Here is a 27,936-nt window from a genome sequence, read left to right on the forward strand (position 1 = left end):
TGATGATGGTACAGCCAGCTCTGCCACATCCTTGCAAAAAGAGAGAGAGATGAAAACCAGAGGTTTGCAGGGAGAAGGAGTTTTCAACTGTCTTTTATGAAAGAGGGTGCAATGAATTCTTTGTCTCAAAGCAAACCCTATGAGCATGGAGGGAGCACAGCTCAAATCCCTGACACCCTTGAGCCACACGCTCCCCTTTGCTTTCCTCACCACCCACCTTTTGATGACAAAATGGATGTTGTGCCTCTCCTCCAGTATCCGTTTGAGTTTGGGGACACCATAGGTGCAAGGTCTTTTGAAAGGTATTTTGTCTGGGATGCCGATGATCTCCACTGCCTCAGGGTCGCAGGCAATCTTCCGGTATGGGACAGGGACCATGTGGTCTAACCCCAAGGCTTCAGCTGAAAGATGAACACATGGTTTTCATTTACACAAGTAAATTACAGACATTAAAACAAAGGTGTAAAGGCTTGAATTCAAGCAGAGCAAATGCTTTCTGCCCTCTTCTCCACTTGTCCCAGAAACCGAGTCCCAGGAGCAGCTCTCCTGTGGGAAATGGGACAAAAAGGAGAGAAAGCAGCAGTAAACACAGCTAACAGTGTCTTCCAAAACTCCCAAACATGCCCAGTGATGCTCAAACCAGGGGTGAGCTGGCTCAAATATCATCCCCAAACTCCTTGTGACCCACCACAGCAGGTTTGTGAGCTCTATGATTCATAAGCTGCATAGCACGTGGAATCATAAAATTGTTCATGTTGGAAAAACCCTCTAAGATTGATTCCAACCGAGCAGCACCATGTTCACCAAACCATGTCCCCAAGTGCCACATCCATATGTTTTTTTGAACATTTCAAGGGATGGTGACTCCACCATTACCCTGGGCAGCCTGTACCAGTGCCTGACCATTGTTTCAGTGAAGAAATTTTCCCCAATGTCCAATCTAAACCTTCCCTGGAGCAGCTTGAAGCAATTTCCTCTAATTCTATCACTTGTCACCTGGGAGAAGAAACTGACCCCCTCCCCCCCCCCCCACCTGGCTACAACCTCCTTCAGCTAATTAGGAGCAAGAAGGTCCCCTCTGAGCCTCCTTTTCTCCAGGCTGAGCCCCCACAGCTTCCTCAGCTGTCCCTCATCAGACTCATGCTCCAGACTCTTCCTAAGCTCTGTTACCCTTTGGACACATTCCAGCACCACATCTATAAATCATAAGTTAAAGGGCTTGTCTCAAGCCCATATGCAACTCCCAGGTGACACAGCACACATCTACAGCCCATCTGTAACTCATGAATTACACAGCCTGATAAGGATGGCACAGTTGAAAAGCCCACCAGCCCCAAGTGATTTCCCAAGCTCCCACCTGCCCAGATGCCCAAGAGCTACACCAAAAGCGCTGCCCATGGCAAAGGGAACACCAACAACATCCACAAGCCGTGCAAATGGAGAAAAAAGCAGCTGCAACAACAACCACCTTCTTTTTACCTGCCACATTAATGTAAAAGGGCCACCTGCCACCACTCCTGGTGCCCAAGTGCTATGATCCAGCATGCTACATTCCCAGACAGGGCTGTTTTACAGCCCAGGTATAAATTCCTTGACAATGGTGTGGGGATCCAAACAGAAATATTGACATAACCTTCAGGAGACACCCTGAAACTGGGAGATGCTGAGCTAAATGTGTTAGGAAGAGCAGGGAGCTCTAGCATATGGCTTCTGCTGCTGTGTTAGGGAACAAAAATGATTGCTATATAATGATATGCAATCCACAAGCACTGCAGATGCATAATGGGATATTAACTCCTACTCACCATATCTGCTGTTAAACAGAATTTGCACGCACTCCCTAAGGGTGTTGATGTCTTCAGTTTCTTTTATAAAACTGTCCCACTTATCTATCAAAACAAAATACAAGAAATAAGAAACTACCATATGGTTCGTACTCAGCAGATGCACTTTTCTCCTGCAAAGCAGGAACAAGACTTTCAAAATTATTTCCCTCTTCCTCAGTGAATTTTGCCGGGCTGGCAGATAAGGTCTGGGCTTCTCCAACCCCAGACCCAAGCACTCTCCTTGGCATGCGCAAAGCAGATTTCTAAGAAATGACCCCATAAAATTTCTCAGCCCTGGAATGAAAAGACCCTCTTGGACAGAGCCAACTCCACCTGGAATGAACCCTTGAAAGGTACAGCCATTTCACAAGTGGAGCTTTTCCATCTTCTCCTCTTTCCCAACCTTCCCACCCATATTTTTTCTCCTCTTTAAGGCAGGCATGGGTTTTTAGGCTGCATTTCCCTTGGGTGCGGTGAAGGTGGGGAAATGGCAGTCTCCTCCCCACTGCTGATCCTCCCAAGCACTGCTGCAGAATCCCACTGGGACTAGTGGATTTCAGTCATTTTGAAATAATGCCAAGTTTTCAGCAGGTATGTACTGTTTGCAGCTGGGGCAAACAGCCTCATCCAAAGCCATGCCTTGGTTCCCTGTGCAGGAAAGCAGAGATGGGAATTCCCAGCCAGCTGGCAGTGCTCAAGGACCACTAGAAGCATCTTGGAATGGCAGGGATGGACCAGAGCAGAGATGAAGGTCTTGGCTCCAATGCAAGATGCATCGCCTCCAGCACTGCCAGGTCCCTGCAGAGCGTGGAGAGGTCTGGGAGACTGCTGGGGAGAGACGTGGTGAGGGGGACCTTTCCCTAAGGCTGCCAGCTGCCTTTAATGCTGGAGCAGGACACAGACCTGTCTTGTCATGGACAATGGAGAAGAGGATGCGCTTGGATGAGTGCACATTCTGGATGAGGGGACCTCCGGAGACTGATGATTTCTGTCCTGGACAAGAGGGGAGACAAGGAGAAAGGGCTGATGAGAGCCTGACCAGTGCTCCAGGCACCACAACAAGACCCTGGGTGCCGTCCACTGCCAATGATGCTGACCCAACCCTTCTGTCTCTCCTCCATGCACCTTGGCCAGTGACACCCGGTGCAGTGCTGGCCAGACCGACCCCTGCCATCCCCACTCCAACTGCCCTTCTGGCCTGGTGGTGCAGCACCTGTCATTGTGGGGCAAAAATAGAGGTGCACCCTGTCAGCACCTTGCAGGCACCCAGAGAAGGGCTGGGGCAGTGCAGCATGGCAAGAGCTCTGCTCACTGCCATACAGGCCAAGCTCTACACTGGTTTTAATCCAAGGAATGCCAAAACCCCCAGCCTGTCCTCTAGCAGGGCCAGGGGTGGGCTGTGCATCAGGCCCTCATCTGAGAGCAAACTCCAGGCTATTACCACAGCAGTCGCTGTACTCCTGTGAGGAAGGCACCTTCAGCTCTCCCGCCGGCCGGGCCAGCAGCGCTTCGCCCACTGCAGGTGGCCCAGGCAGCCCCGAGGACACCTCCTGCTTGAGGTCGATGGCGACAGGGGTGGGCAGCGAGACGCCGTAGAGGAAGTTGGTGACAGCCATGGTGGAAGGGGTGTCCTGGGTGGTGGATTTGGCCACAGGGCCGTTGGCACCAGAGTCTCGGCTGCCCTTGGAGGCGAGGGAGGAACAAGTTAACTCGATGTTGGGGTTGGGCTCTCGGCTGGGCTCATCTGCTGGCCTGAGGGGAAGGAAGGGAGAAGAGGAGGGAAAAACAGGTTCCTTTGGGCCCATGGCACTGCTAAGCTGCAACAAGCAAGGATGTGGAGGGGGAGGAAGAGCCATGCCTGGGAGGGTGGGACATGCTGCACCACCAGCTGCCAGGCTCCTTGCTGAGGAGGGCAATGAAGACGATTAGAGGGTTAGAGCACCTCTCCTATTTCGAAAGGCTGAGAGAGTTGAAATTGTTCAGCCTGGAGAAGAGAAGGCTCTGGGGAGAACTTACTCTGGCCTTCCATTACCCAAAGGTACTGGAGAGCTGGAAAGGGACTTTTGACAAAGGCAGGGAGTTACAGGACAATGGGGAATGGCGTCAAACTGGAAGAGGGTTGATTTGGATTGGATATTAGGAAGAACTTCTTCCCTGTGAGGGTGGTGAGGCCCTGACACAGGCTGCCCAGGGAAGCTGTGGCTGTCCCATCCCTGGAAGTGTTCAAGGCTGCGCTGGATGGGGCTTGGAGCAACCTGGTCTAGTGGAAGGTGTCCCTGCCCATGGCAGGGGTTTGGAATGAGATGGTCTTTAAGGTCCCTTCCAACCCAAACCATTCTATGGTTCTATTCTATGATCCAGAAGTTACATCCATCGCTCAAACTCCTGAGCATCTTCAGGCACCTGAATGGTTCTTGTCTTCTTTAAGTGGAGATGATTAGTCTTACAGCAGTTCAAAGCATTTTTATTAGCTAGGACAAAGCTGCCCAGCTCCATGCCCAGCGCATTTAAGGGGTAAAACCTTTTATGACCACAATCACTTGGCTCCATTGCCTGTGCCAGCCCCCAACACCCATGGCACATTCAAAGGGGAGCTCAGTTAGCCCAGGGATGAGTTTCAGACTGAAGAAACCAACATGCTTTACATGAGATAGGGAGCCACAAGCTCACAGACAGCTCAAATTCTGCGTGTCCTACTTTTAGCTGTCTTAGCCTGATTTTCCAGAAGCATCAAGCCTTTAGAGGAGGTATTTGGTCATGCTGAGGGGAAACGCACCTAAAGCTACTGAACCCCTTGCTTAAGTGTGGCCAAAAGGGGGAGTTTGCTCTGCTGCAGTCCCCCACTTTCCTCCTTGTCTGGCATTAAAGAACCCATTTCAGCCTGGGAAGACACTTGCAGCATTTACCCTGGAAATCCCTCTGGAGACAGAAAAGCACTTAGCTTACTGCAGTGGAAATTTTGGCAGAGACACACAAAAGGATGCAGTTAATGTGCATGTTTACACACACTTTTTATAGAAATGAGTCTGAAATGGACTCAAGCCCCCCAACACAAACAAATCTCTGTGCAAGGCTGGGTTTGGCATGGCTGGACCCAGGTTTGTGGGTCTCGAGGAGAAGTTGGGACATGGGAGGGACCCTCCTGCCTGTGCCACACAAAATCATCATCTGCCAGTGTTGTAAGATACAACATCTACACCATCCCAAGGGCGTGCTGCTCTCCTGTTCCTTGGATGTCCCCAAGATTACCTTTTTAGCCTGAAGCAGATGTTGTGGCTGTGCTCTAGAATGGCCATCAGGGATTTCACATCATATTCCAGGGGTTTCTTAAAGCTGATCCCCTCAGGCAAGCCGGTAACTGCCAGCAAACCTGGCTCTTTCAGGAACCTCTCATACGGCAAAGGGACCACGCTGCTCTTCCCCATGGCTTCACCTGGGGAGGGGACAAAGTTACACACTGACAAATACCCTGTGCCCCCAACCATGGCTGAGCTGGGCTGGAGGAGCAAATGCAAAAGCAAGAAATACCAACAGAACCATTAGGAGAAAAAAAAACATTCTTACCTTTGCACTTAGCATGCAAGGCACTCCAATTCCTTTCTAAAAGCACTAATTAATAAAAAGCTCATAAAAGCCAATAAGCAGATGTCTCATCATTCAGGTTGCACAGTAAAATCCTCAGTTGGGGTAACTTGGCACAAGCCCACCCCTGGGAGTGCCCAGCCATATGCCAGTGAGGTACATGGCCATCAGCAAGGTGGGAGGGAGCCAAGGGCTGACAAACAAGGCAGAAGAGCTCACAATGATTTTTATCTCATGTTTACTGAGATATTCTGGGAACCTTATTTCTAGTCAATTTTCTTATTTTACCTCCTGGAAGAACGGAAAGCAGTTTGATTGCTGTTGCTGTCAAGCAGCCTTGATTCACTTTGATAGACAAGGAAAAAAACCAAAACCAATAATCTCCCTCCATCCCACTATTCATAGACAGCTTGAACATCGATACATTTGACTGCACAATCACCTCCAGCAGCCCAGAACTCTCACCTGCTCCCCTCAACACTGGCCACATAGCCCCACCATGTGCCTCTGGCTCCATTTTACTTCTGACACCAAAATCTCCCCAAGGAGTCAGGTACAAACTGCTTTCCCTTCCCTGGCAGCAGCAGACAAGCAGCAAGCATTGCAATTACATAGGGATTTTCTAAACCAGATAAAGAGCCTGTGTGCCAAAACCAGGGCTGCCCTACTATGCTCTGCAGGCAAAACACCATCAGAAAAACAGCCTGCTCTGAAGGATTTCAAGGAATGGCCAAAACCCTCAAGCTACTCTCTGGGGAAAAATTACTTTGGAAACTAACCCAAGCCACTGTGATCAATAAACATGGTGCTGAAAGCATGAAGCACAAGAAACAGCCATGCAGGAATGCAACCTGTCTGGCAAAGCAATGTCCAGATGCAGAACATCTGGTGGCATGATACAGTGTCTGCACCTTCATCTCTAGGCTGAGGGGCAGACAGAGAAGATTATGGGACCTTTAAGTTGTTGTGGGACTTTATACTGTGGATTTTCTTTTAAACCTTCTCTTTGTTCTCTCTTCTTAAAAAAAACCCAAAAAAACCACAAGACCAAAAGATCTCACAGAAACACTGTAAATCTTGTGACACTGCCAGCAAGTCCTTATTAAAAGTGATTTCTTTAACATGTCCTTTGAAGGAATGCGTTATAACTAATGATGTGTGACTTGCACAAGCCATTTAGGCTTCTTATAGGGAGAATTTATAATATTTTAATTAAGCCAATAACCAAAGTTTTAAAATAAGCCTTTGAACCATGGCACCATGAGTTTACTTTCTGCAAGCTGACAGTTTCCCTGCCCCAATGCGCTGGCTCTAGCAGCTCTCCACCTCCCTTCATCACCTCTCTCCATGACTGGGAGAAGCTCCCAATGTCCACAGTGGCTCCTTATCAACCCAATGCTCAAGAACTTCCCAAACATATTTTTATGGGGACCGTGTTATTATCAAGGTGACCTTCAGAAGTCTTGTGCTGCTGTGCAGAGACTCATGGTTTGGCTAAAGACATAATAATCATCATTAATGACTATTTAATAGAAGCCACTGGTAATCAGTCATCCTGTTAGTGCAGAGATTACCTGGCTCTGGAGGGAATCTTTTTGACTGAGCATTTTTAAAGATTTTTTGTTCCCAATCCTTATTGATGAAAGGATAAAAAAAAAAAAATCCCTAAGAATCCTAATTGTTAAACTCTCACAGTCCTCTCCATGTCAGAAACAGAATCACCCTGGGGCATCTACTATCTCCTGTGGTATTTCTCCCCACTCAAGCAGGAGAGGCTCTTCCCAGTGGGAATGAAGGGACTGGAGCAAGCAGCTTCATCAGGTTTCGCCACAGAGCGGCTCAAGGATGGAAACAGCTGAAGCAGCAGCAAAGGCAGAATTACACCTAGTGTCAAAGCCAAAACTACTGTCACAGGGATGCCCAACCTTCTTCTGCTATGGCAATGCTGGCCATGCTGGGTTGAGGACGTGGCCAATGTGTTCCCACGCACCTCCATACACCTTGGAATGGTGAAGAGCATTGCTAATCATCACAATGGATGGGCTGCCTGGCTCCTAAACCCCATGCAGATGCACCCTGATCAAGCTTTTCTAATGCAATTATATATTTATTGTATGTCAGATTTTAATAATTCACATATTCCCAAGGGGACAGCAAAGTTTGGCACTGTCCCAGCAGCAGGACAATGAGACCTGCAGCTTGGAGAGGGAATTCACCAGCACAGAAACACCCTCTCCAATCTGTTCCCTTGGTTCTTCTGCATCCCTTTCTTGGGCCCAGCCTTTGGAAGGCAGCAATAGACTCTGATTGCCCCTATTAATGGGAATATTGCCTCCAAGTGCTTTAAGTGCCTTCAGCAAATTTCAGGGACTGTCTGTCCCAGGGGAGAAGGGATGCCATCTCCTTTTTCTGTCTGTGAAGACTGTGGAAGATGCTAGCAATAGCCAGAGCAGCAACTCCTGCACGTGAGCCCAGCAAAGCTGGTGGTAGCTCCTGTTATCCCCCTTCTGTTGTGCGGGAGTGCCCATTCCCAAATCACATACACAAACAGAGGCAAAACCTGCACTTTGCACTCAGGGAGACCTGCATAGCCCCAGCAGGGCTCTACCAGGCCCTGAATCTCAGATGGTGATGAAGAGCTGCAGCCAGGAAAGCCAAACACCGAGTTCATTCATCCAGCATAGAGATTTTTTTGGCTCAGTTTGGAGTGCTGGAAAACTAAGAAGCAGTGGCCAAACCCCATCTCAATGCAGCACTAACTCCATGCAGGAGCACATTCCACCATGCTGCCCCTGCCAGGCACCTGCTCCCATGCCAAGGAGCTGGGCTGGCAATGAAAGCTGCATCTGGCAGCAGTGCCAGGCAGCTCAGCAAGCCCCAGGGACATGCCATATCCCCAAAGGAAAGCATGAAGGCTCTTACTATAAAGCACATCAAACACTTCCTCTACCATCTTCCTGAGGAGGTACACATCTGATCCCTGGTCCGGGGAGACCCTGAGCACCCTTTGCCCACACTCCTTTGCCTTCTTCTGCACCTCTGTATCCTGCTCCTTCCTCTGCTGGATTCCTGCGGGGGAGAGGAGAAAACAGGAGTCACTGTGGTGAGAAGGGGTGAAGCCTCTGGCTGAGCAGGCAAGTGCCCCAGGCCTCCCACCCACATCAGGCCCCAGCTTGGATGAGATCACACTGGGTTGCTCCCAGCAGCCCCCAACATGCAGGGAAAGGTACCAGCAATGGGCAGTGGTGCCAGCAGTGGGGTCACTCATCCTGTGCCTGCCCCCTTTTCCCTGGCTTTTCCCCCTCAGCCAGACTGAAGCAGTTATGACTAATTGGGCAGTCCATTTCTAGTCTCTGGTTTCAATCTGCTTAGCCTTCAATCTCTCAGGAAAAGAAAATCCGCCTTCCTCGGAGGCTTTTTTACCCTTCAGTATCACGCAGCTCAGTAATACCAGCTATTTCCTGCTAATTTCCCCCATTAAACCTGAAATAAAGCACATCTTCAGCATTGACTTCTTTGTATCTCTAAATGCACAGAAAATTAAACACTACAAATGCATTATTGCTGTCTTATTCAGAGTGATTCGCAAGGGATTTTCGGTGGCAAAGGACTAATTCCTTCATCATCCTCGACAGACTCCTACTGGCAATTGGCCCTGGATGCTGCCTGTGTGCTCAAGAAGGAGCTTATAGATCCTTCTGTGGAAAAAGTCCATGGCTGGGACATCACAGGGAAGGGGTCAAGAGCAACATGGGATACACACAGAACTAGACATAAGAAAGTAAACAGTCACCATGCCACCCCTGTAAAGCTCCACATGCCTCCCACAGCATGGCAAAACAGGCCCTGGAAAACTTTTTTAGGGTGTTTTACCAAGGTTCCGAAATGCATCTGCATCCTCTAAGTACTGCCTCTCCCTCCTCCACTGACATTAATTCTGATCACTGTCAATTCCCCCCATGCGTCAAGAAAGGCTGAACCAGAGGTTCAGATGAAGGAGGGTGTTCCAGTGAGGTCTGCATCCCAGAGAGACAAGAGGCTTCTTACACCTCCAAGTGATGTCTGCTTTAGATTAACTCACATCTTTCTAAGAGGGCAGCAAGAAATCAGAGGCACTTCCAGGGATACTTTCCACTGTGTGCCAGTTCTAAGAGCTTCGTGGAGTGGAGTTGAGCCTGGGCATGTATAATTCCTGACAGAGTTATCACATTTCACCCTGTCTGCAGCATCAGCCACTTTACTCAAACCCCATGCTCAAGATTTCTGTTTTCAGCCAGACATGACTACTTTTTTTTGACAGAGGTATAAATGAAACCAAAGAGAGGGGGAATCAGGATCTAGTGCCAGGTGCTTTGCCCCAGCACAGTGGTAGGTCATGAACGAGGATATATCACAGAACAGTTTGGGTAGAAAGAGACCTTAAAGACCATCTCATTCCACCCCCATGCCATGGGCAGGGACACCTTCCACTATCCCAGGTTGCTCCAAGTCCTGTTCAACCTGGCCTTGAACACTTCCAGGGATGGGGCAGCCACAGCTTCTCTGGGCAACCTATCCTAGTAGCTCACAATGCTCAAAAGAAGAATTCCCTCCTAACATCTAATCTAAATCTCTCCCTTTTTAGTTTAAAACCATTCTCCCTTGTTCTACCATTATCTGCCTGGGCAAAAAGTCACTCTCCCTCTTTTTTTATAAGCCCCCTTTAGGTACTGGAAGGGGCTCTCAGGATTCTCCAGACCCTCCTCTTCTCCAGACTGAGCAACCTCTCTCAGCCTGAGGAAACACAAGGGAGTTCCTTCCCCTCGGCCATCCCGCTGCCATCCACATCTTGTGGGTGGTGGGAAGGGAAGGCAGAGTTGCCCATGAAAGTAGGAAACATCTCCCAAATGCCTCCTGTCCTGCAGAATGACGTGGAAGGTAACTAATGGTGTCTCTTGTGAGAGGATGGAATAGTGGAGTTGGCCAGCAGCTGCCCAGGGCAGCAGGACAAGGGGCTGGGCAGAGCCATGGCAGAGAGCTGCTTCTGTAGAACCATGCAGTGAGCAACCCAAGCAGACAGTGACCTGGGCAGCTTCATAGCACTGGTGGTGTCACCAGAGCAAACCCTTCCTGAACAACCTCTCCAACACAGTTTCTGCCAACACCACACTGACATCCCACTGTGAGCAGCATGTAGAACAGATCTGGGTCTGGTGTCCTCAGCACCACCAAAACCAGATCCCATTCCAGCTTCTGCACTGAGCGAGGAAAGCAGCAGCTAGCGTCCTGGCAATGATGCTGTCCAAGAAACATGGTCCCCATGCACAGAATGGCTCCCACTCTCCCTTCAGCTCCCAGACTGTTTTTTGGAAACTGGCAGAGGCACAGAGCTGGGACAGAAGGCTTGCAACACACAGGTAACCCTCAGATACTTGGTGAATCTGATCTGAGTCCAGGGGAACACAGCTCCTGCTCAAGGTATCTTATCATCACTGTTCCTCCCTCAAAAATATAAGCAACTCCACAACCAACACTTCCAGCTACCAAACCCATTCCTGTTTTTCCAAAACCAGGAAAAAAGCCTTGGACCAAGAAAGCCCTTCTGCTCCTGGGGGGATCACTAGGACAAACTATTGCTGCTAAGTCCTCGAAAAATACTCCAGTGCTCTGGCAGCACTGCCAGAGGCTAAAAGCGCCCGGGCAGCAGAGCAGCCATTGAGCCCTGAGCCACCTCAGGGATGCTTTAGAAGAGAAGAGCCAGGGCACACAGTGCCCTCCCTGGCAGGGGAGAGGCTCTGGCCACAGCTTCCTCCCACTTTCTCCATCACTTCAAACACCACTCAGCCCCACGGACCAACAGACAGCACTGTGGTGCCCCCAAACCACGACCCCTCTGTGGCACAGTGGGAGTCACAGCTGGCACAACTGGAGCACCAACCTGGGCATGGAAGATGGTGCTGGTGTGGATACTCACTGCAAAACTTCTGGAAGTCAGCCTGCAGCTCCTTGCGGGCGCTGAGGAAGACCCGTCCCTTTTCAGTGCCCACCACGAAGGCGCTCTCCTCATGGATGGCGATGCAGGCCACCTCTGCGTTCAGCTTGGAGAGTGCCAAGCACTGTTGGAGGCATCAGGTCAGCACAGCACAGGATGGGGGAGCATCCCTGCTTCCCACCCCTTGCCATTTCCCAGTGGGATTTTTTTCTTCCCATCAAAAGATTCTTCCATCAAAAGCAGTGTGCTGGTTTCTGTCAGAATTTCATGGGTTTATGACATCCCTTAACAATTTTGGTGACTTTACAGCTCTACAAAAATATCCAGCTGGAAAACAAGAACTACTTACCCATCATTTTATTTCACTTTTTCCTATCCTAAAAAGAAACATTTTATTGCATTTCTTTAAAAGAAAACATTCCTGTAAAAAAAATCTAACGAGAAAACCACACCACAACTGATAACAATTTGTGTTTTCCCATCAGCTCTAATGGAATAAGAAACACAAGAATCTTATTTCAGCTGCAGAACACTATTATGGTCAAAGTCCAGATTAGCTGAAGAATTCTTCTTGTACAGTTATGCAAAACAATAGCGATGGAAAAAACTTCCTCCATTAATCCATTTTATGTAATATGCCCTTCTTGCTCTACATAATACACATGTATATGCATTTTTATTAGTATTTTTAATATTATAATAGTTACTCAGTGCCAGCAGCCTGAGTCATATTCCTATAGCTACAGCATTGATGCTAGGAAGATGCTATCCCCAGGTCATGATTTAAATGGGTAAAAAAGGGGGGATTTTCCCAGTATCAGCCCTGGTTAGACACATCAACAACCCCATGGAGGAACCTCCAAGGAGGGAGCAGGAGAGCAGAAGGGGTTACATGGACCAACCGCCCTGAGCTACTTTCAGCTCCCTGCACACACGTACAATGAGCTTCACTTGTGTGGGCTTAAACCAGCTTCTATACTAGGTCATTTTACCTCCTGTTCACCTTCTTCAAGGAGGCACTGAATCAAATCCCATAAACCCGGTATTTTTAAGAAACCTCCTTTCAAAACCCAGTCACAAAGACAAGTATTTTGCTCAAAAAGTCCAACACTCAAAATATAAACACAAAAACTAAGGTACGTGAATTTTGGAGGCAGAACAAACCCAAACACTAAGCCTGCTTGGTGACATGCATATGGCCATGTAGTTTATTTACCAGGCACACAGGCAGCTAGGTTTCAGTGAGCACAGAGCCTGCCATTGGTGAAGCACTGGGATAAAGGCTGAATTTCAGGAGCAGCCTGGTCCCTGGCCCTAGTATAAGTACCTAACAGGGACTGCAAAATAATGTATATTCGTTAAGAAGTCAAACTATGGTAACATAATTTCCTGTACACAATGGCATGTATATAAATCATCAACGCTGCTTGGGGTGGGTAGGCTCCAGGGAACCTGCTCCTTAGTGGGGTGGTAATGTCAAAGAGAAGGAAATTGGTATTAATGAAAAAACCTCTACCTGCATAGAGAGGAAAATACATCCTAGATAAATGCATTACATATGACTTGGCTTTAAAAAGAGAGAGCTATATAGCACATCTCATTGCATTAGGCATTTGTTACTACACATCCGCTTTCCCTTCTTGATCACATTCACAGTTAAAAATAAGATTAGCTCTGGTCCACGAGACTTAATCCAAACAGTTATCTTGTTTATGTAAGCAGGGTTGACTTACGCAAGGTTTCCACTGGGAATTCTAAGTCAAAAGATATGAAAGTTATTTTCTTTGTTCTCAGAGATAAAAAGCCATTGTTCTGGTGTTGTGTAAATGCTCACTGTAACACTGGTAAAACAGCAAGAAAAAAAAGCCAACCACCCTATAGCCAGTTGATAGCAACATAAATATTAATGGCAAAACAATACACATCAGATCAATACACATGAGATTAACTTGTGCTGACTTTATGATCCTTATAGCTGTCAGGGTAGGAAAGGGTTTTTTATTTCCCAGCTCAAGCAGCTCCCTGGGCTTTCCAGCAGCAGAGGGGAGTGGCATGAGTTCACCAGGCATCCTGTGCCAGCCCTGCACCCAGACAGCCTTGCTAAATGGAGGCCAAAGACGGGAGGGGGATGGGGACAGGGGTACCACTGGCCTCTTACCATGGAGTCTAAGGCAGACACTAAGCTGGTGATGATTTCGTCTCTCTGGGGAAAAACCATATTCCATTGGTCAGCTCTGGAGGTGGTGAGAGTCACATCTAAAGGCTTCCCTGCCAAGGCCATATTCACCTGAAAATAGAAAAAAACAAAAGAGCTATGCATCACTGTTACTAACAGAGAGCTGGAGCATCACCACAGTAGTCCCACTACCATCATGTGCTATGGGAGCAATGCTGGCACAGATACACAGGGGAAACTGAGGCATGCAGAGAGGCCAGAGCAGCCTGAACCCCACAGTCCCCATGAGTCCTCTGCTAAAGGCAGATAATTGCAGATGCTGTTGAGCTGTAGTCAAACCCTGGAGTCGATGCTGTGTGTACCAGCTGTGGCCAGATCATCTCTGCCTTTTGAGCTTTGACATCTCACCCTCAAGGAGATGTCACCACTGCACAGGGTGCACTGGACCAGCTGCATGGGGTGGGATACCCCAGATGTCCAGCCTGTGGCCATGCAAGCCAGAGGATGTGATGCTGAAGTGGACACTGAGCACTCCTGTGCCCAAGCTCTGATGGCAGCCGTGAGCAGGGGGTGATGGCTCTGTCCCCACAAAGACATTGTGCTGACCATCCTTGTGCCTCCTGCTCTAAACCCTGGGCAAGAGGAGAGCCTGGCACGTGAAACAGGTCCAAGCCTCAGGGTGCTCTGCTTTCATGCCAAGGGAGAGATGCAGCTCATGGCAAGGGATTCCCTTATCAAATCACCCCACCCTGCAGTTCTTGGTGTCAGGGGGAACAGGATGAGGTGGCATGCAGGGACCACGCATCTGAAAAGACACTGAGGCTCAAAATCTCCATCCCTCACAGCCAAATGGGGAACAATGCTGGGACCCAGCTACAAGTGCAGCAACAGCACCAGGTTTCTGCGCCTCAGTGTTCATGTCTCATCACAACTCACAGTAGTGCCAATGGTGCAGGAAAACTGAGGGAAGGTCTCACCGTGCTTAAAACACCTTGTTCCCATGCTGGGACACCCACACTTGAGACAGCATCACCCTCAGTACCCAACACATCTCTCCCAGCTATTGCCCCCAGTGTTGCACCACCCAGCTTTAATCCTGCCAATAAAGGGCAGCAAGTCAGCTCAGGAGCCACTTGAACCAGATCATAAATCATGTGTTTGCAAATGGATGAAAGAGGCTAGAGAATCACAAGGCTGGATGGGCAGAAGGCAGAGAATATGAATGAAGCTGCCTGCACATAATTCAATTTGCCACTCAGCTGAGAACCACAGCTGCCCGGCCTCACTGAAAACATGGGTTAGAGGAAACAGCAAACCCCCAAATTCACCTTCCTGCCCTAGTTTGCAGCTGTGTCCAAGCAGAAGGAATTTGAATGCAAAGAAGGGCTGTGCTGCCCCATGAAACTGAGGAAATGGTAGATTTTGGCCCAAAATAACAAGCTCCTCCAGGTTGGCATCTCTGCAGGTACCTGAGCACGCACATGTTATGAAAGAATCACAGAATAGTTTGGGTTGGAAGGGACCTTAAATGTCATCTCGTTCCAACCCCCTACCATGGGCAGGGACACCTATCCCAGGCTGCTCCAAGCCCCGTCCAACCTGGCCTTGAGCACTTTCTGGATGGGGCAACCACAGCTTCTCTGGGCAAATTTTTATGAGGGTCTGCAACAAGCTAATGAAGAGAGGAGACAAATCCCATTAAACAACAATGACTAAATTTCAGGAATTGCTCTGGATGAGCCCTCCAGGTTTTTTCCCCCATGTTGCCAGCTGTTGAAAGCAGCCAAGCAGTGCTGGGGCTTCACTGGCATCTGCAGATGGCAGAGCCAGAACCTCAGCCACACTAACAGGAAAATCGTTTTCCACCCATCTGACACATTCTAACAAAGCTGACTGACATCTCCTCCAGGATGATTTTGGGGGGAAAAAACCTGGCCTAACTAGGCATCAGCTTGGAAAATAAAGCAGGAAACTGAACATATGGTCCTGCAGCCAGGCACAGACCCCAGGTGTCCCCATGCTGGGGACAGGTCTCTGCCAGGCACCTCCAGCTTTACCATAACAAGAAGCTGCAGCAACACGAGGAGGCAATCTGCCCTGCTCCATCCCTGCAGCATGCACAGATGGACAGACAGACAGACGAGCCAATTTCAGCTGCAAGCCCCCAAGCAGCTTCCTGAGCACAGCTCTGCAGGACTAGGGAATTGGAGATTCCATTATTTTCATGGATGCTGTGTTAATAAGAGGTGCCTTGTTGCAACTGGCAGGGAACAGCGAGGTGCTGGTGGTGCCAAGGCTGGGTGCTAAGCTGAGCTGGGGACCAGCCATTGCCTTTCTCCAGGGAGCATCACTCCCTTCTTAACTCCCCCAAGCACTTGCTTAGAAAACAGCCTTACTTTGATGTCCGTATATGTTTCTGAGTGCCCGATTTATTATTAAGTATGACTGGTATGACATGGATATTCTGTTGCCTTCTGGCAGCATTTTGGAGAACCAATCCCTGCCTTGGTGGGGCTGGTTGCATCCCCTTGGAGAGCTCTAGCTGCACCAACCTGTTCAGCCACAGACTCCCACAGGAATCAGCACTTCCAGGGAAGAGATGCTCCTCTCTTGGCAAAGCCATAACCTGGATCTGACTGCAGAGGAGGAACCAATGGGATGGGGCAGGATCCCTGCATCCCCTTCCTATCCTGCAGGAGATCGGGACAAAAATAATCCCTTTCCCCTGGCTGATTGTTTAATAAGTAAAAGCAAGAATCACTCAGCAAGAAAAAAACCCAAAAACATAACAAAATATGATCCAAGTAACACAATGGGATTTTAAGGGATGGGGGGGGACAACAATATTCCAGTAAAGCTTTTAATCATTTATGGTCACAGAGAGGAGTGAGAGTGGATTTAGAAAAGGGTGGAATAAAAGGGAGGAAAAAACTTCACTAGCAAGTGCTAGGCTTATTTAAATCAAATTAAGACATAAGGCTTGAAGTTGTTTGTCTGATTAAAGGGAAAGTACTCTTTAGGAAAAGTAGGGTAAACCATTCTTACAGCAGTTCAGGCTGGCAACAGGGAGCAAGGTGGGTAGGATGGGTGCAGAGCAGTCTGCCTCACTTCCTGGGGCTCCATGCGACTGTCCTACTGAAATCCCTCCCTGGGACACCACCTTCCACAGGGGTCCTGCTCCAGGTACAGCCCCATTGCACCTCTGCACACTGAGTCTCAACCCCAGGAGCAAAGGCTGGCTCAGGGACCATCACACCACTGTCACAGGGCCAAAGCAAACATTTGCAGATTGGTTTTGCATTTTTAGTTGGGTTTTTTTTTAAAGTTATCAAATGGTATTATTTTGTAATTATTTCTCGTCCACAAAGTAATCTCAGGGGAACAGGGTGCTGTGCAACAGCCGGCACAGGATGCTTGGCTCTCGTCTCCTGCTTGGCTCTTATGACATATCCCTTGACAATCCTGGGAAACATTAGAAATTTGGCCCTGGGGGAGTTTCACTTATGAATCACCTGTGCTGCAGCAAAGCAAAAACCAGGCATGTTGGGAGGCTCATGAACTCCTGTGGAATGAGCCGGGGGCCCCCAGCCCTGTGCCCACAGGAGGCACATCCCCTCACCAGTCCCTCTAATGTTTCCATGGAGCATCATCTCACCAAGATAAACATCCTCCAGCCGTGCAACCCACATCACCATTTCCAAACCCTATGGATCTAACAAAACAGTAAAAAAACCCCCCACCAGTAAGCCAATGACAACCCTCCAAAGGAAATTTCTAGCCAGAAAGCTGTTATTATACCCCTCAAATCATAAACAGGTCCCATTAGGAGAAGTAGAGGGGGTTTATGGGATCCAACAACTCACACAGCATGCCCCTGGCCCATGCAAAGACTGAATTTGCAGGGTGCTCCTGGTGGTTAAGAATGGGAGACTTTTCATCCCCCTTCTTCCTCCTTATCTTTCCAAGTCTTACAGTGATTTTCAACCCCATGTCACAGCCAGAAGCAACATCATCTTCTTTATTAAACTGAGCTGCTCTTTCCACACTGCCATGGACTTTGAAACGGACCCTCCACTGCCATCCTCCCCTTGGCCCTCACCTTGCTGTGCCTGAAAGCCTTATATAGCGTAAACCCCCAAAATCTCATTCCTCAAGGGAAGCTGAATATTTGTCCAGGACTTGCAAACCTGGACTGAATTAGTGGCTCTCCCCATACTTTAACTCCTCTGGGCTACCCTTGCCAGCAAAAAAAAGGCAAGGCAATGACCCCTTTTTTGGGAATTACCCAGGGCCAAACCCAGTGCATAGTGGGAGACGGGAACAACTAAATGCCCAGGAGGGATGGAGTACATCCCACAATTGTTGCTTGTTACACTGACTTCTACCAATACTGGAGTTTTTGTTACCAATACTGAATCACAGAATCATGGAATGGTTTGGTTTGTAAGGGACCTTGAAAATCCATCACATTCCAATCCCCTGCCATGGGCAGAAACACTTTCTGCCAGACCAGGTGCTCAAAGCCCTGTCCAAACTGGCCTAGAACATACTGGGTTTAAACTAATTAATTTGTTTTTTCCTGTTGGTCTACTGTGTCTTACAAACATAACTCTGTCTATTCCTACCATGTGAAGCATCTCTTGTACTGAGAACCTGGGAAGGACATCAGACCTCAAAACCGTCTTGGGGCAAAGTATTCTCAGTCTGGTGCCCCAACCCAAACCCACAGGTGGATGTCATGGCTGCATATTCTAGCTCGGCCCTTAAGGTACCAACTACACCCAAGGGCAACAACTTGAAGACCCAGCACCCAGCAAGGGAGAAGCAAAAACCTAGGGAACATCACAGAGAGCCCTAAAGAGATGCTGCCATTGCTGCCTGCTTGCCCTATGGAGATCCTAATATCACCATGAAAATCCTCCCAGGCCTGTCCACCCAGAATGTTTATAAAGCCTGGTACTGGTGTGGACCAGTTCCCCGTTCAGGGAGCTAAACAGGAATCAAAATTAATGACAGCTTTGACTATTCAGCACACTGGAGGTTTAAAAAAAAGAAGAAAAAAAAAGAGGAAAGAGAAAAATTGACCATTGCACTGGTCCTGACCACAGTTCCACACAAGAGTGGCAGGAAATTATCCACTTACTCATTTTTCCAGGAAAATTCTACCTGCTGCCTCAGTGGTTCAGATGAGGTGGTGGGAGGTCCAAACGAACCAACCCCAGTTCCAGCAAAAAAAAAAAAAACCCCAAACAAAAAACCCCCATATATATCAATCTCGATGAAACATAGATTATATATATATATATATTATATATATAGATTATATATATATATATAATATTATATTTACCATCCTGGGTAGTGGAGGGGCAGCCTGGGGGTATATTAGAGCAGAGGAAAGCACAGCTGGGGGTGGGAGACTTTTGAAGGTACTTGGGTTTCCTGGCTACCCAAAATGTTTGATGAGCCATAGGATGTTGGGCACCATATTCAGCCATCTCCATCCTGCCAGGACCAAGGGAGCAGGACCAGTGCACTCAAGCCCATCTGCTGGGAGGACCACTGCCAGCCCATGTACATAATGATGAGATGACAGTGATTTTATTTGTAATCACCTGTTACTCCATGAGGAAACATTTAAAAGAATTTTCAAAGCTTACACTGGCTCTGGAAGATACTTAAGCAATTAGCCCTGGCTATCATTAAACATGCTTTAAAATCAATCAGGAGTCATCCTAATTGGAGACAGAGTGAGAAATAATGTCCTTTGCTAGTACCAGGACACTGTGACTGCTCCAACTGAGGGGCCCATCCCTGCGTCCCATCCAGGGACGTTGCTTCGGGGCAGGACTCAGGCTAAGGGTTATCTCACCAACGAGGAAGGGGCAGGGACTCAGAGGGTATTTCCCTGTTCCACTCCATCCCAGGGATTTTGGAGGTCTCTCTTTTGCAGGTGGCTGTGATCAGCCAGGTGCCTGGTGAGCTGTTTGAGCAAAAAGCCCTGGAAACCCCATCAGCCACAGCAAGGGCAAAAGCCAGGGGAGGGACCAGGCTTGAATTTCCATTTGTGTTTTTTTCTATTTGCTTAAGCAAACACCAGTATCAGTGGAGCAGATGTGACCAAAGCCGTCTTGGATGCAGGAGCACTGTGACACGGTCCCATGCTTGCCAAACAGCTGTCCTTGGGTTTTTTGCTGCAGCAGTGGAGATTTCTGCTCCACATGGGCAATTTGCTTTAACCCACCTGTTCTGCCCAGCTAAACTGTAATCCCTTACACCTAATTCAGTGCCAGCCTTCAGCCTCTGTGGCCACATCATCCCTATCTCAAGCTATGCAAATCATGCCCATGCCAGGATGGTTTACTGCATCCCTAACAGATGGTTGGTGAGCTGCACCATTAGCACCAATGTCAGTGGTACAGCAGATATAACTGTGGTCCAGGGCACTCACAAAATGCTCAGAAATATCCTCAACTGCCTGAACACTCCGAAAAGCCCTAATCCATACCCTGTGCCCTGGCAGCACAGCTCTCCTGGGACAAGCAAGGAGCTCTGGGTTTTGAGGGACCTGAGGTGCCATGCTGCTGATATCCCCAGTGTGAGAAGCATCTGCTGAGGCACATCTGGTCCCCGAAACATGAGTCTCGGTGCACCCCCAGTCTCCAACCTGGTCCATCTGCTGCCCCAGAACTGCTGCCACATCTCTCCACAAATCCAAAAATTCCCTTCTATTTTGCTACTTTTCACAGAATCACAGAATGAACTAGGTTGGAAAAGACCTTTGAGATCATCAAGTCCAACCTATGACCTAACACCTCCTCATCAACTAAACCATAGCACTGAGTGTCAGGTCCAGGCTTTTTTTAAACATGTCCAGAGATGGTGAGTCCACCACCTCCCTGGGCAGACAATTCCAGTGCCCAATCACTCTTTCTGTGAAGAATTTTTTCCTGATGTCCAACCTAAACTTCCCCTGGTGCAGCTTAAGACTGTGTCCTCTCGTTCTGTCAGTGGTCGCCTGGGAGAAGAGACCAAGCCCCACCTGGCTGTGACCACCTTTCAGACAGAGTGATAAGGTCTCCCCTGAGCCTCCTTTTTTCCAGGCTAAACAACCCCAGCTCTCTCAGCTGTTCTTCATAGGGCTTGTGTTCCAGGCCCTTCACCAGCCTTGCTGCCCTCCTCTGGATGCATTTGAGCATCTCAGCGTCCTTCCTGAACTGAGGGGCCCAGAACTGGACACAGCACTCAAGGTGCAGCCTCACCAGTGCCAAGTACAGAGGAAGAATGACTTCCCTGGTCCTCCTGGCCACACTATTCCTGATACAGGCCAGGATGCCATTGGCCTTCTTGGCCACCTGGGCACACTGCTGGCTCATGTTCAGTCGGCTGTCAATCAGTACCCCATGGTCCCTTTCTGCCTGGCACTCTGTTCCCAGCCTGTAGTGCTGCAGGGGGGTGTTGTGGCCAAAGTGCAGCACTAGGCACTTGGACTTGTTAAACTTCATGTTGTTGGACTCGGCCCATCTATCCAGCCTGCCCAGGTCCCTTTGCAGAGCCCTCCTATCCTCCAACAGACTGACACATGCTCCCATCTTGGTGCCATCTGCAAATTTACTGATGGTGGACTCAACTCCCTCATCCAGTTCATCAATGAAGATATGAAACAGGACTGGTCCCGGCACTGATCCCTGAGGGACACCACTGGTGACTGGCTGCCAACTGGATGTAGCACTGTTCACCACCACTCTCTGGGCCTGGCCATCCAGCCAGTTCTTAACCCAGGGAAGACTGCTCCTGTTCAAGCCATGGGCTACCAGCTTTTCCGGGATTGAAAGGTATCAAGCTGGTATCAGCTTTTCAAGGTGATACACTTTTCCAAAGACTGAAAGCAGCAGAGCTGGGGGGCAAACAGCCTCTGGTACAGTCTGGGCCACAGTGCTACCAGCACAGTGAGGATGCAGGCACTCCTTGTGCCTGCATCCTTACTATGCCAGTAGCTCTTACCTCACTGCCTCCGTTGGCTCTCCCCAACCGTGTATCTCCCCAGCCTGGTTCCTTCCAACTGGGTAGTACAAGGCAGAGCAAGCTCTCATGACCAAACACCTTCTTCCCTGTTTTATTTTGCCCACAAAACCCAAGGCATCTGCTGGAAAACCTCCTCACGTACACACTGGCACCACAACATTCACCAGCATCACTGCCTCAGCTCCACTTTCCTGGATAATCTGACACCTGCTGTGGTTTAGTCCCACTTACAAAAGAAGCAAAGATCAAACTGGGGGCTCCCACAGGGAAAAGTGTGGAATTTCACTTTCTGTCTCCAACCAGGGCATTGCATTCTGCTACCACCTCAATTTCCGTAAGCCTAGCCTAGGTGCATACCTTAATATAATATAGTAAAATTATAGCAAGCATCTGTCTAGTGCAAAGAGAGACAGAAGAGGATCAAGTGCCCATCAGAAGCTGTATCTCGTCCCCCCCAGGATAAACATTTCCATGGCATGGCAGCTGCTGGGGCATCACTCTGCCTGCGGAGCTCCAGCAGCACAGCTTTCGGTTCCAGACAAGTTTCCATGCCACAATCTCACGTCAGGCAGGCACAGAAGCTCTTGCTTCCAGCAACTGCCTCTTCATTTATTAAAGAAATTTTAAAGGAAAACAAGGGGGGGAAAAGTGTTAATTGGAGCATTCCCACTATAGCAGGGAGGGATGCTGCAAGGACCATGCATGGAAAGCTGGATCCTGCCCTGGCAGCCCCGCATGAATGGCTGGGTTCAGTGACGCCAAGATGAACTTCATGGTGGCTGGTGAGTGAGCAGAACCACCCAGCCACAGGGACCTGGGACCTGGGACCTGTACACCTCCCAGAGCTGAGCCTCCCTTCCCAGGGGGATGCCCAGCCCCAAAACTCTGCCTGCATCAGGGAGCTCAGCACCCCTTCCCATATAAAAGCATGCTGCTTGGCAGTTCCTAGAAGAAGAAGAGGTGCAGATCTGGCACCTCAAGTGCCAGGGCTCAGGTTGCACTTCCCAGAAGCAAGTGGCCAGGGGAAGCCAAAATTAGCAGGCTGATAATTCTACCCCCTGGTACATCCCACTGGTCTAGTGGAAGGTGTCCCTGCCCATGTCAGGGGTGGGGGTGGAACTAAATGACCTTTAAGATCCCCTTCAAACCACATGATTCCATGAATCTATGATGATCCCTAGCCCCTGCACCACCATGACTGCTGGTTATTTCAAGAAGATGCCGGCAATCCCTTGCTTAGTGAAAAAATGAGGTGAAATGAACTCAGAAGCCATAGGATAACCTGCAAGGCAGGTCTTGGGATTGCATCAACCTGGGTCCCCAGCCCTGTACCCCCTTGCACCCTTCCATCAGCACTTGGGTCCCACCTTGCAAGCCTGAGTGGGTGCTGGAGCAGGGGAAAGGCAGGCAGACTCTGTTCCCTGCCTCTGGTTCGGCAGTGCATACACTAACACTGGGGTTATTTAAAGCCCAGTTTTAACAGCATTCAGCTACCGGTTGCGTGATCAGGATAAAAAATCGCAATCCTAATTCCTGGCCCCCGGTGCCTATGGCAACTGGTATCCGTCTCCTTGGAAACTAATCTCGTGGTATTTGAACAATGTACCAAGGGCCTTTAATCTCCCAAAGACTGTAAATCTTTATTCTAGCCTGCTCTCATCCTACCCCAAGAGCCAATATAAAAAGCCTGTTGTTTTCCACGAAGTCACTAAGAGCCTAACTTGAATTTTATATTACAAAGACACATGCTTTTTGCTTTTTTAAAATATATTTTTCCCCACTAAATTAAGGAAAAATCCCATATATATCGTGCCCCCGGTGATGCAGCCCTGGCCCCACACGCTGGTAGGGGGTTTGCTTTCCCTGAACAGTGCTTGATGCCCAATCCTGGCTCTTGCCTCAATTGGCACATCCACCTTGTCCCTCTAACCGGACAGTTAGAGGGACATAACCAGATTATGATTATGATTATTGTCTAGCAAAAGGCTAATCAAACTGCAAATATACAAAAACCCTTGTTGCAGCAGCAACTCATTGCTGGGGACAATGAGTCCACAAGGGCTGAGCAGAAGATACTCCACCCCAGTCCCCCAAATGCTGTTGGGCACCTCATCTTGCTCCTCACTCAACCCCAATGCTTTTTTCTTTTGCAAAGCTGCTATTCATGGCACCAGCCCCTTCCCAGCTCCCAGACACCATTCATCACCCACTTTCTGCTCTGCACAGGCAATTAGTTTGCTCTGTGTAAGATGGTCCCTGACAGAGAGATACCACATAATCTCATTATGTTTAATTTTATCTCTAATATTTCTCTCTGGTTACTGGTGTCTCAGTACTGAGTATTCAGTGTGTTACAGGATGGGCTGTTTGCTAATCCAGGCTGGCTACATAAATAAACTCATTAAAAAAATAAAACGTCTTTTTAAAGGGATGAAAGAAAGCTCAGAGATAGGAGTATCCCATGCCCTGAGCTTCCCACTCCTGTCTGCTCCCTGCTCCCTTCTCCCTTATTTTATTTTATGGGATGAGTCACAAAGGTGAGAGCAGGTCCTGGGTCATCCCAACCCCACAGTGGGAGCCTGTGTGTGGAGAGCTACTGCCAGCGGCTCCTTGTCACCCACAATCTCAATGCCTGCCCAGAACTGGGCATCTTGCATGGGACAAGTGACTCACACTGGCAATGGAGGAGCCTTGGGTGAAGCCAAGCATGCACCTGCCCTGGTATGACCCATCAAGTGAGGCAGGCATTGACAGTGCTGCCTGGGAGGAGCAGCCAGCCAGGATCCCCATTTCCTCCCCAAGCAGCCTCTGGCCATGACACCAGCTGCAAAACCTGCCATTTCCCATGCAAACCCCACCAATACTGCAGTACTATCAAGGCTCAGTATCACTGCTGCTGCCAGACCCAAACAGCTGTGGGTGCCACGGCTCCCACAAACCCCAGGCAGGGACATCACCTTCCACGTCAAGGCAAGACACAGGAAGCCACTGGGGATGGAACTGGGGCTGCCCAGCATCCCAACTGGGGCAGCAACACTAGGTCCTGCTTTGCACCACTGGCTGGTGGAGCCATGCCACCTCCAGCCAAGGTGTCCCCACCAGTGTGACCATCCCCACAGCTCCAGTGTCTAATACATCTTGGGTGCACTCTGCAAGATTGCCCCCCACCACATTCACAGGGGCTTGGCTGTTTTTAACACTGAGCCCTGAGCACCATAAGCCTTGCTGTGCTGATGGCAGCTAGCCAGGGACAGGGACAGATGGACAGGACAGACCCACGTCCAGGGACAGTTGCTGATTGCAACCCCCCAGCAACATCTCTGCCTCTTGGGGCTCTGAGGAACTGTGTGTACACACCGGTACCTTCACCTGGGAAGGACAGCACAGCATCTTGAGGGATTTGCTGTGGTGCCAGGGTCTCACCTGGTGCTCCCAGAGGTATTTGGGCTGCAGTGGGGTGGGGAGAGTGGCAGCCTAGGGCAGATGAAGTGGGAGTGGCTCTGATCACAGCTCTGATTCAAAGGCTGCCTGGGCTGGCCCCAGGGAGCCCTGAGAGGATGGCTCCAGGCTGGCCAGGATCCGGCCCAAAAACAAGCCAGGTCCTCTCCCACGTGTTTCTGCTCGGAGTCACATCGGGACAAGGTGACCTAGCTGCTGATACCTCCTCCTTCCCAGGACTTGTCATCACTCAGGCTCGAACACAGCAGCTTGGGACAGCATTTCCCTTCCCTGACACCTCGACCCCCCCCAGAGCACACGAGGCCCTTCTTTCCCAGGAAGAAACTGGCCCAGACCAGCCCCAGTCCCTATAACCCTTGTTCACCAGTGGGTCAGCTGGGCTCCCTGAGCCTGCAGCCACCCAGCCCTGCCCTTGTCCTACTCACACTGTTTCGGAAAGGATTAGCCAGGGAAATCATTGGCAGAGGTGCCCCCCAACACCATGGGACCAGCAGAGCCTGAGGTCTTGCAGAAACACATGTTCCCTCCTGCTAAATTCCAGCTTAATTCTCATTTCCACTGTGTTATGAAATACATTATCTATTGAAACTAAGTCAACAGTTGTTTGCATTTCCATGTAAACACAGTGAATATTAGGAGCAGGGCCAGCATTATATTTGCATCCAAAATGCTGCCTGCACTGCCCTCTCCCTGGCTCTTCTCCATTTCTGCAGCTAAAGACACAGTGATGCAGGAGATGGTGAAACCCAAGACGAGAGCAGCCCAAGAAGCAAGAAACCCCTTGTTTTTCTCTCTCTATTTTTATTTTTCTGCAGCAGGAGAAGCAACGTCCCTTTAAGCCTCCATACCGCATCGACACGCACACCCCTTCATCTCAGGGCCAAGTCAAAACTGCTTCAAATTCCCAATGACACACATATCTTATCAGAGCTGCTTTGCATAATGCATAAATATTTATTTGCTTTTAATCCTGCAAAGCAAACCTGCCTTGTGGCACGTTTCCCTTAATCGGCAGCTCTGGCGCCCGACAAAGCGCCAAGAGAAGCAGCGTCCCGAATTCAGAGCCTACTTTAGATGCAAGGCCAGGGAAATAAGCACCCAAGGTCCAGTACCCACCACCTCCTGGGGTGCCCGGGGCAGGATTAGGGTGTCAAAGCAGCCATACAGCACCCTGGTTCCTTGCCTCCAGGCGAAGGAAGAGCTTGGCTCAGGTACCTCGTAAATAACAGAAAATAAATATATCTGCATCATGAAACCATGAGAGTGTGTGTGAGAGGTGGCTTGATGCTGACTTAGCTCCCGGCTGGTGATGCTTCCAGGACACGTGAGACTGGGGAGGGTGGGTCTGGGTCCTCCAAAAAGGAGATTTTGGGGGCTGAGTAAAGGAAGACCACCTTGTGACAGGGAAGGCAGAGAGCATATGGCTTATTTTTGGGGTTCACAGCTTAGTTTTTGTACACAGGCTTGTTGAGTTGAAAAATGGGAACTCTCCAATGTGATCATCTGTGAGTTGGGCAATGAGGGGATGTGCCACCAGAGACCAACTCAGCCTCTCCATCACCCCAATTCAGGACATTGCTGAGCACAGACCCATCACCCAAACCCCATCAAGACCCACGCAGCCTCATATGCCACAAAATTTGTGGGAACCAGTAAAAATAAGACTTTTCGAACATCAAATCACCCCAACACCAAAACCCCCTAATTACCTCTTGCTTCAGTCAGAAGTACCAGAAGCAGCACACTCGCCCTCATCCACCCCACTCCACAGCAGTCACAGCATCTACATTTGGATCCACAAAGCTTGGGATTGTGAATTCATTTCTCAATCAGTTCTTCTTAAAGGGGTGGGAAGCAATTAGGCAAAGGGTGCAGCAAGGGTGCAGATGCTGTGCCCAGGGAGCTGGCAAGCACTCAGCACAGCTCTTCGCTCCACATGCAGCCAGGGCAGGTAAACACAGAACTACTTTACAGTGGGCAGGTAAATATTTAAATAGGATTTATTTCAGCTACTCTGCCTCATCCTCTGATAACCTGTTGACCCAGATAGAGCCCCAAAACCTGATTCAAAGCAAAATGCTGTTTCTCCTCAAGATAGGAGGAAGCACCTTAACCTCTACCCAAGGCCAATGATTTGGGACTGGGAGGAGAAACCAGCCCAGCCATCCTGAAGAGGCTTTCCCCAGGAGCTGAGTGTGATCTTGCATCTCTCCAGCATCTTCAAGGAGTGCTTCTTACAGCCCCAAACCATGACCCCCCCAGATATCAGCACCTCCAAGGAGGGATACTGCTCCATCCCCGTGAACACCTCCCCCAGCCCCCATGTCCGTTGCCTTGATACTGAGGACACAAAGCACCCCAAAGTGGCAGCCTGTCTCTCTACAGCATCCTTCAAGCTACTCCAAATACCAATAGCACTGCACAGACTCAAGCAGAAAGCAAAATCAATACTGGGAAGGAAGGTTCTGGGCTTAAATATCTGTCATAGCATCACTGAGAAAAGTGGGTAAGTAAAGGTAGGAGGATAGATAACCTGGCACACCCACAGCACATAGGGTTGAGAGGAATGGTGTTTGCTGGAAGGTTTTCCATAGGTATCACAATGGCTTTCAGGCAGGGAGCACACAGTGGGGGTATAGACTCAGCTTGGCATTCCCTGAACCATATCCAGGCACAAAGAGTGTTATGGGGAGGAGGAAGAAGAGAGATACCCTAGCAACATGTCCTGGCTCACAGACAAGCAATGTTGTATGCACCAGTAGCTGCCATTTTGGTTTTGGTAGAGTGTGGAGCCATGAGGACATGGGGCAGCACATGTAGACAAGCCAGCCATCAGCCAGCACCCTCCCGCTGCTCTCCGCACCTGCAGCCCTGATGGGAGACATTTTCCCTTCTGC

General features: G+C 49.3%; 1 protein-coding gene across 11 annotated transcripts in view; it reads right to left on the reverse strand.

Moving 5' to 3' along the window:
* The window catches only part of GTF2IRD1 (GTF2I repeat domain containing 1), a 73,314-nt gene that overhangs the window by 36,098 nt on the left and 9,280 nt on the right, over window positions 1-27,936 (reverse strand). For 10 of the 11 annotated variants that reach the window (XM_042025887.1, XM_042025885.1, XM_042025884.1 and 7 more), the window contains exons 2-9: window positions 13,538-13,666; window positions 11,362-11,503; window positions 8,331-8,477; window positions 5,076-5,259; window positions 3,268-3,578; window positions 2,730-2,819; window positions 1,806-1,889; window positions 218-401 (exon numbers count right to left, since the gene is read on the reverse strand). In XM_042025887.1, coding sequence (XP_041881821.1) covers window positions 218-401; window positions 1,806-1,889; window positions 2,730-2,819; window positions 3,268-3,578; window positions 5,076-5,259; window positions 8,331-8,477; window positions 11,362-11,503; window positions 13,538-13,660 — 1,265 coding nt within the window. In that variant the 5' untranslated portion in view covers window positions 13,661-13,666. The remainder of the gene's footprint in view (window positions 1-217; window positions 402-1,805; window positions 1,890-2,729; window positions 2,820-3,267; window positions 3,579-5,075; window positions 5,260-8,330; window positions 8,478-11,361; window positions 11,504-13,537; window positions 13,667-27,936) is intronic. The other variant, XM_042025883.1, reaches the window with a different exon arrangement.

The sequence above is a fragment of the Corvus kubaryi genome, unplaced genomic scaffold, assembly GCF_017639235.1.
Source record: "Corvus kubaryi isolate FWS band 111438036 unplaced genomic scaffold, C.kubaryi_AGA036_p1.0 37284, whole genome shotgun sequence".
NCBI classification, from domain to species: Eukaryota; Metazoa; Chordata; class Aves; order Passeriformes; family Corvidae; genus Corvus; species Corvus kubaryi.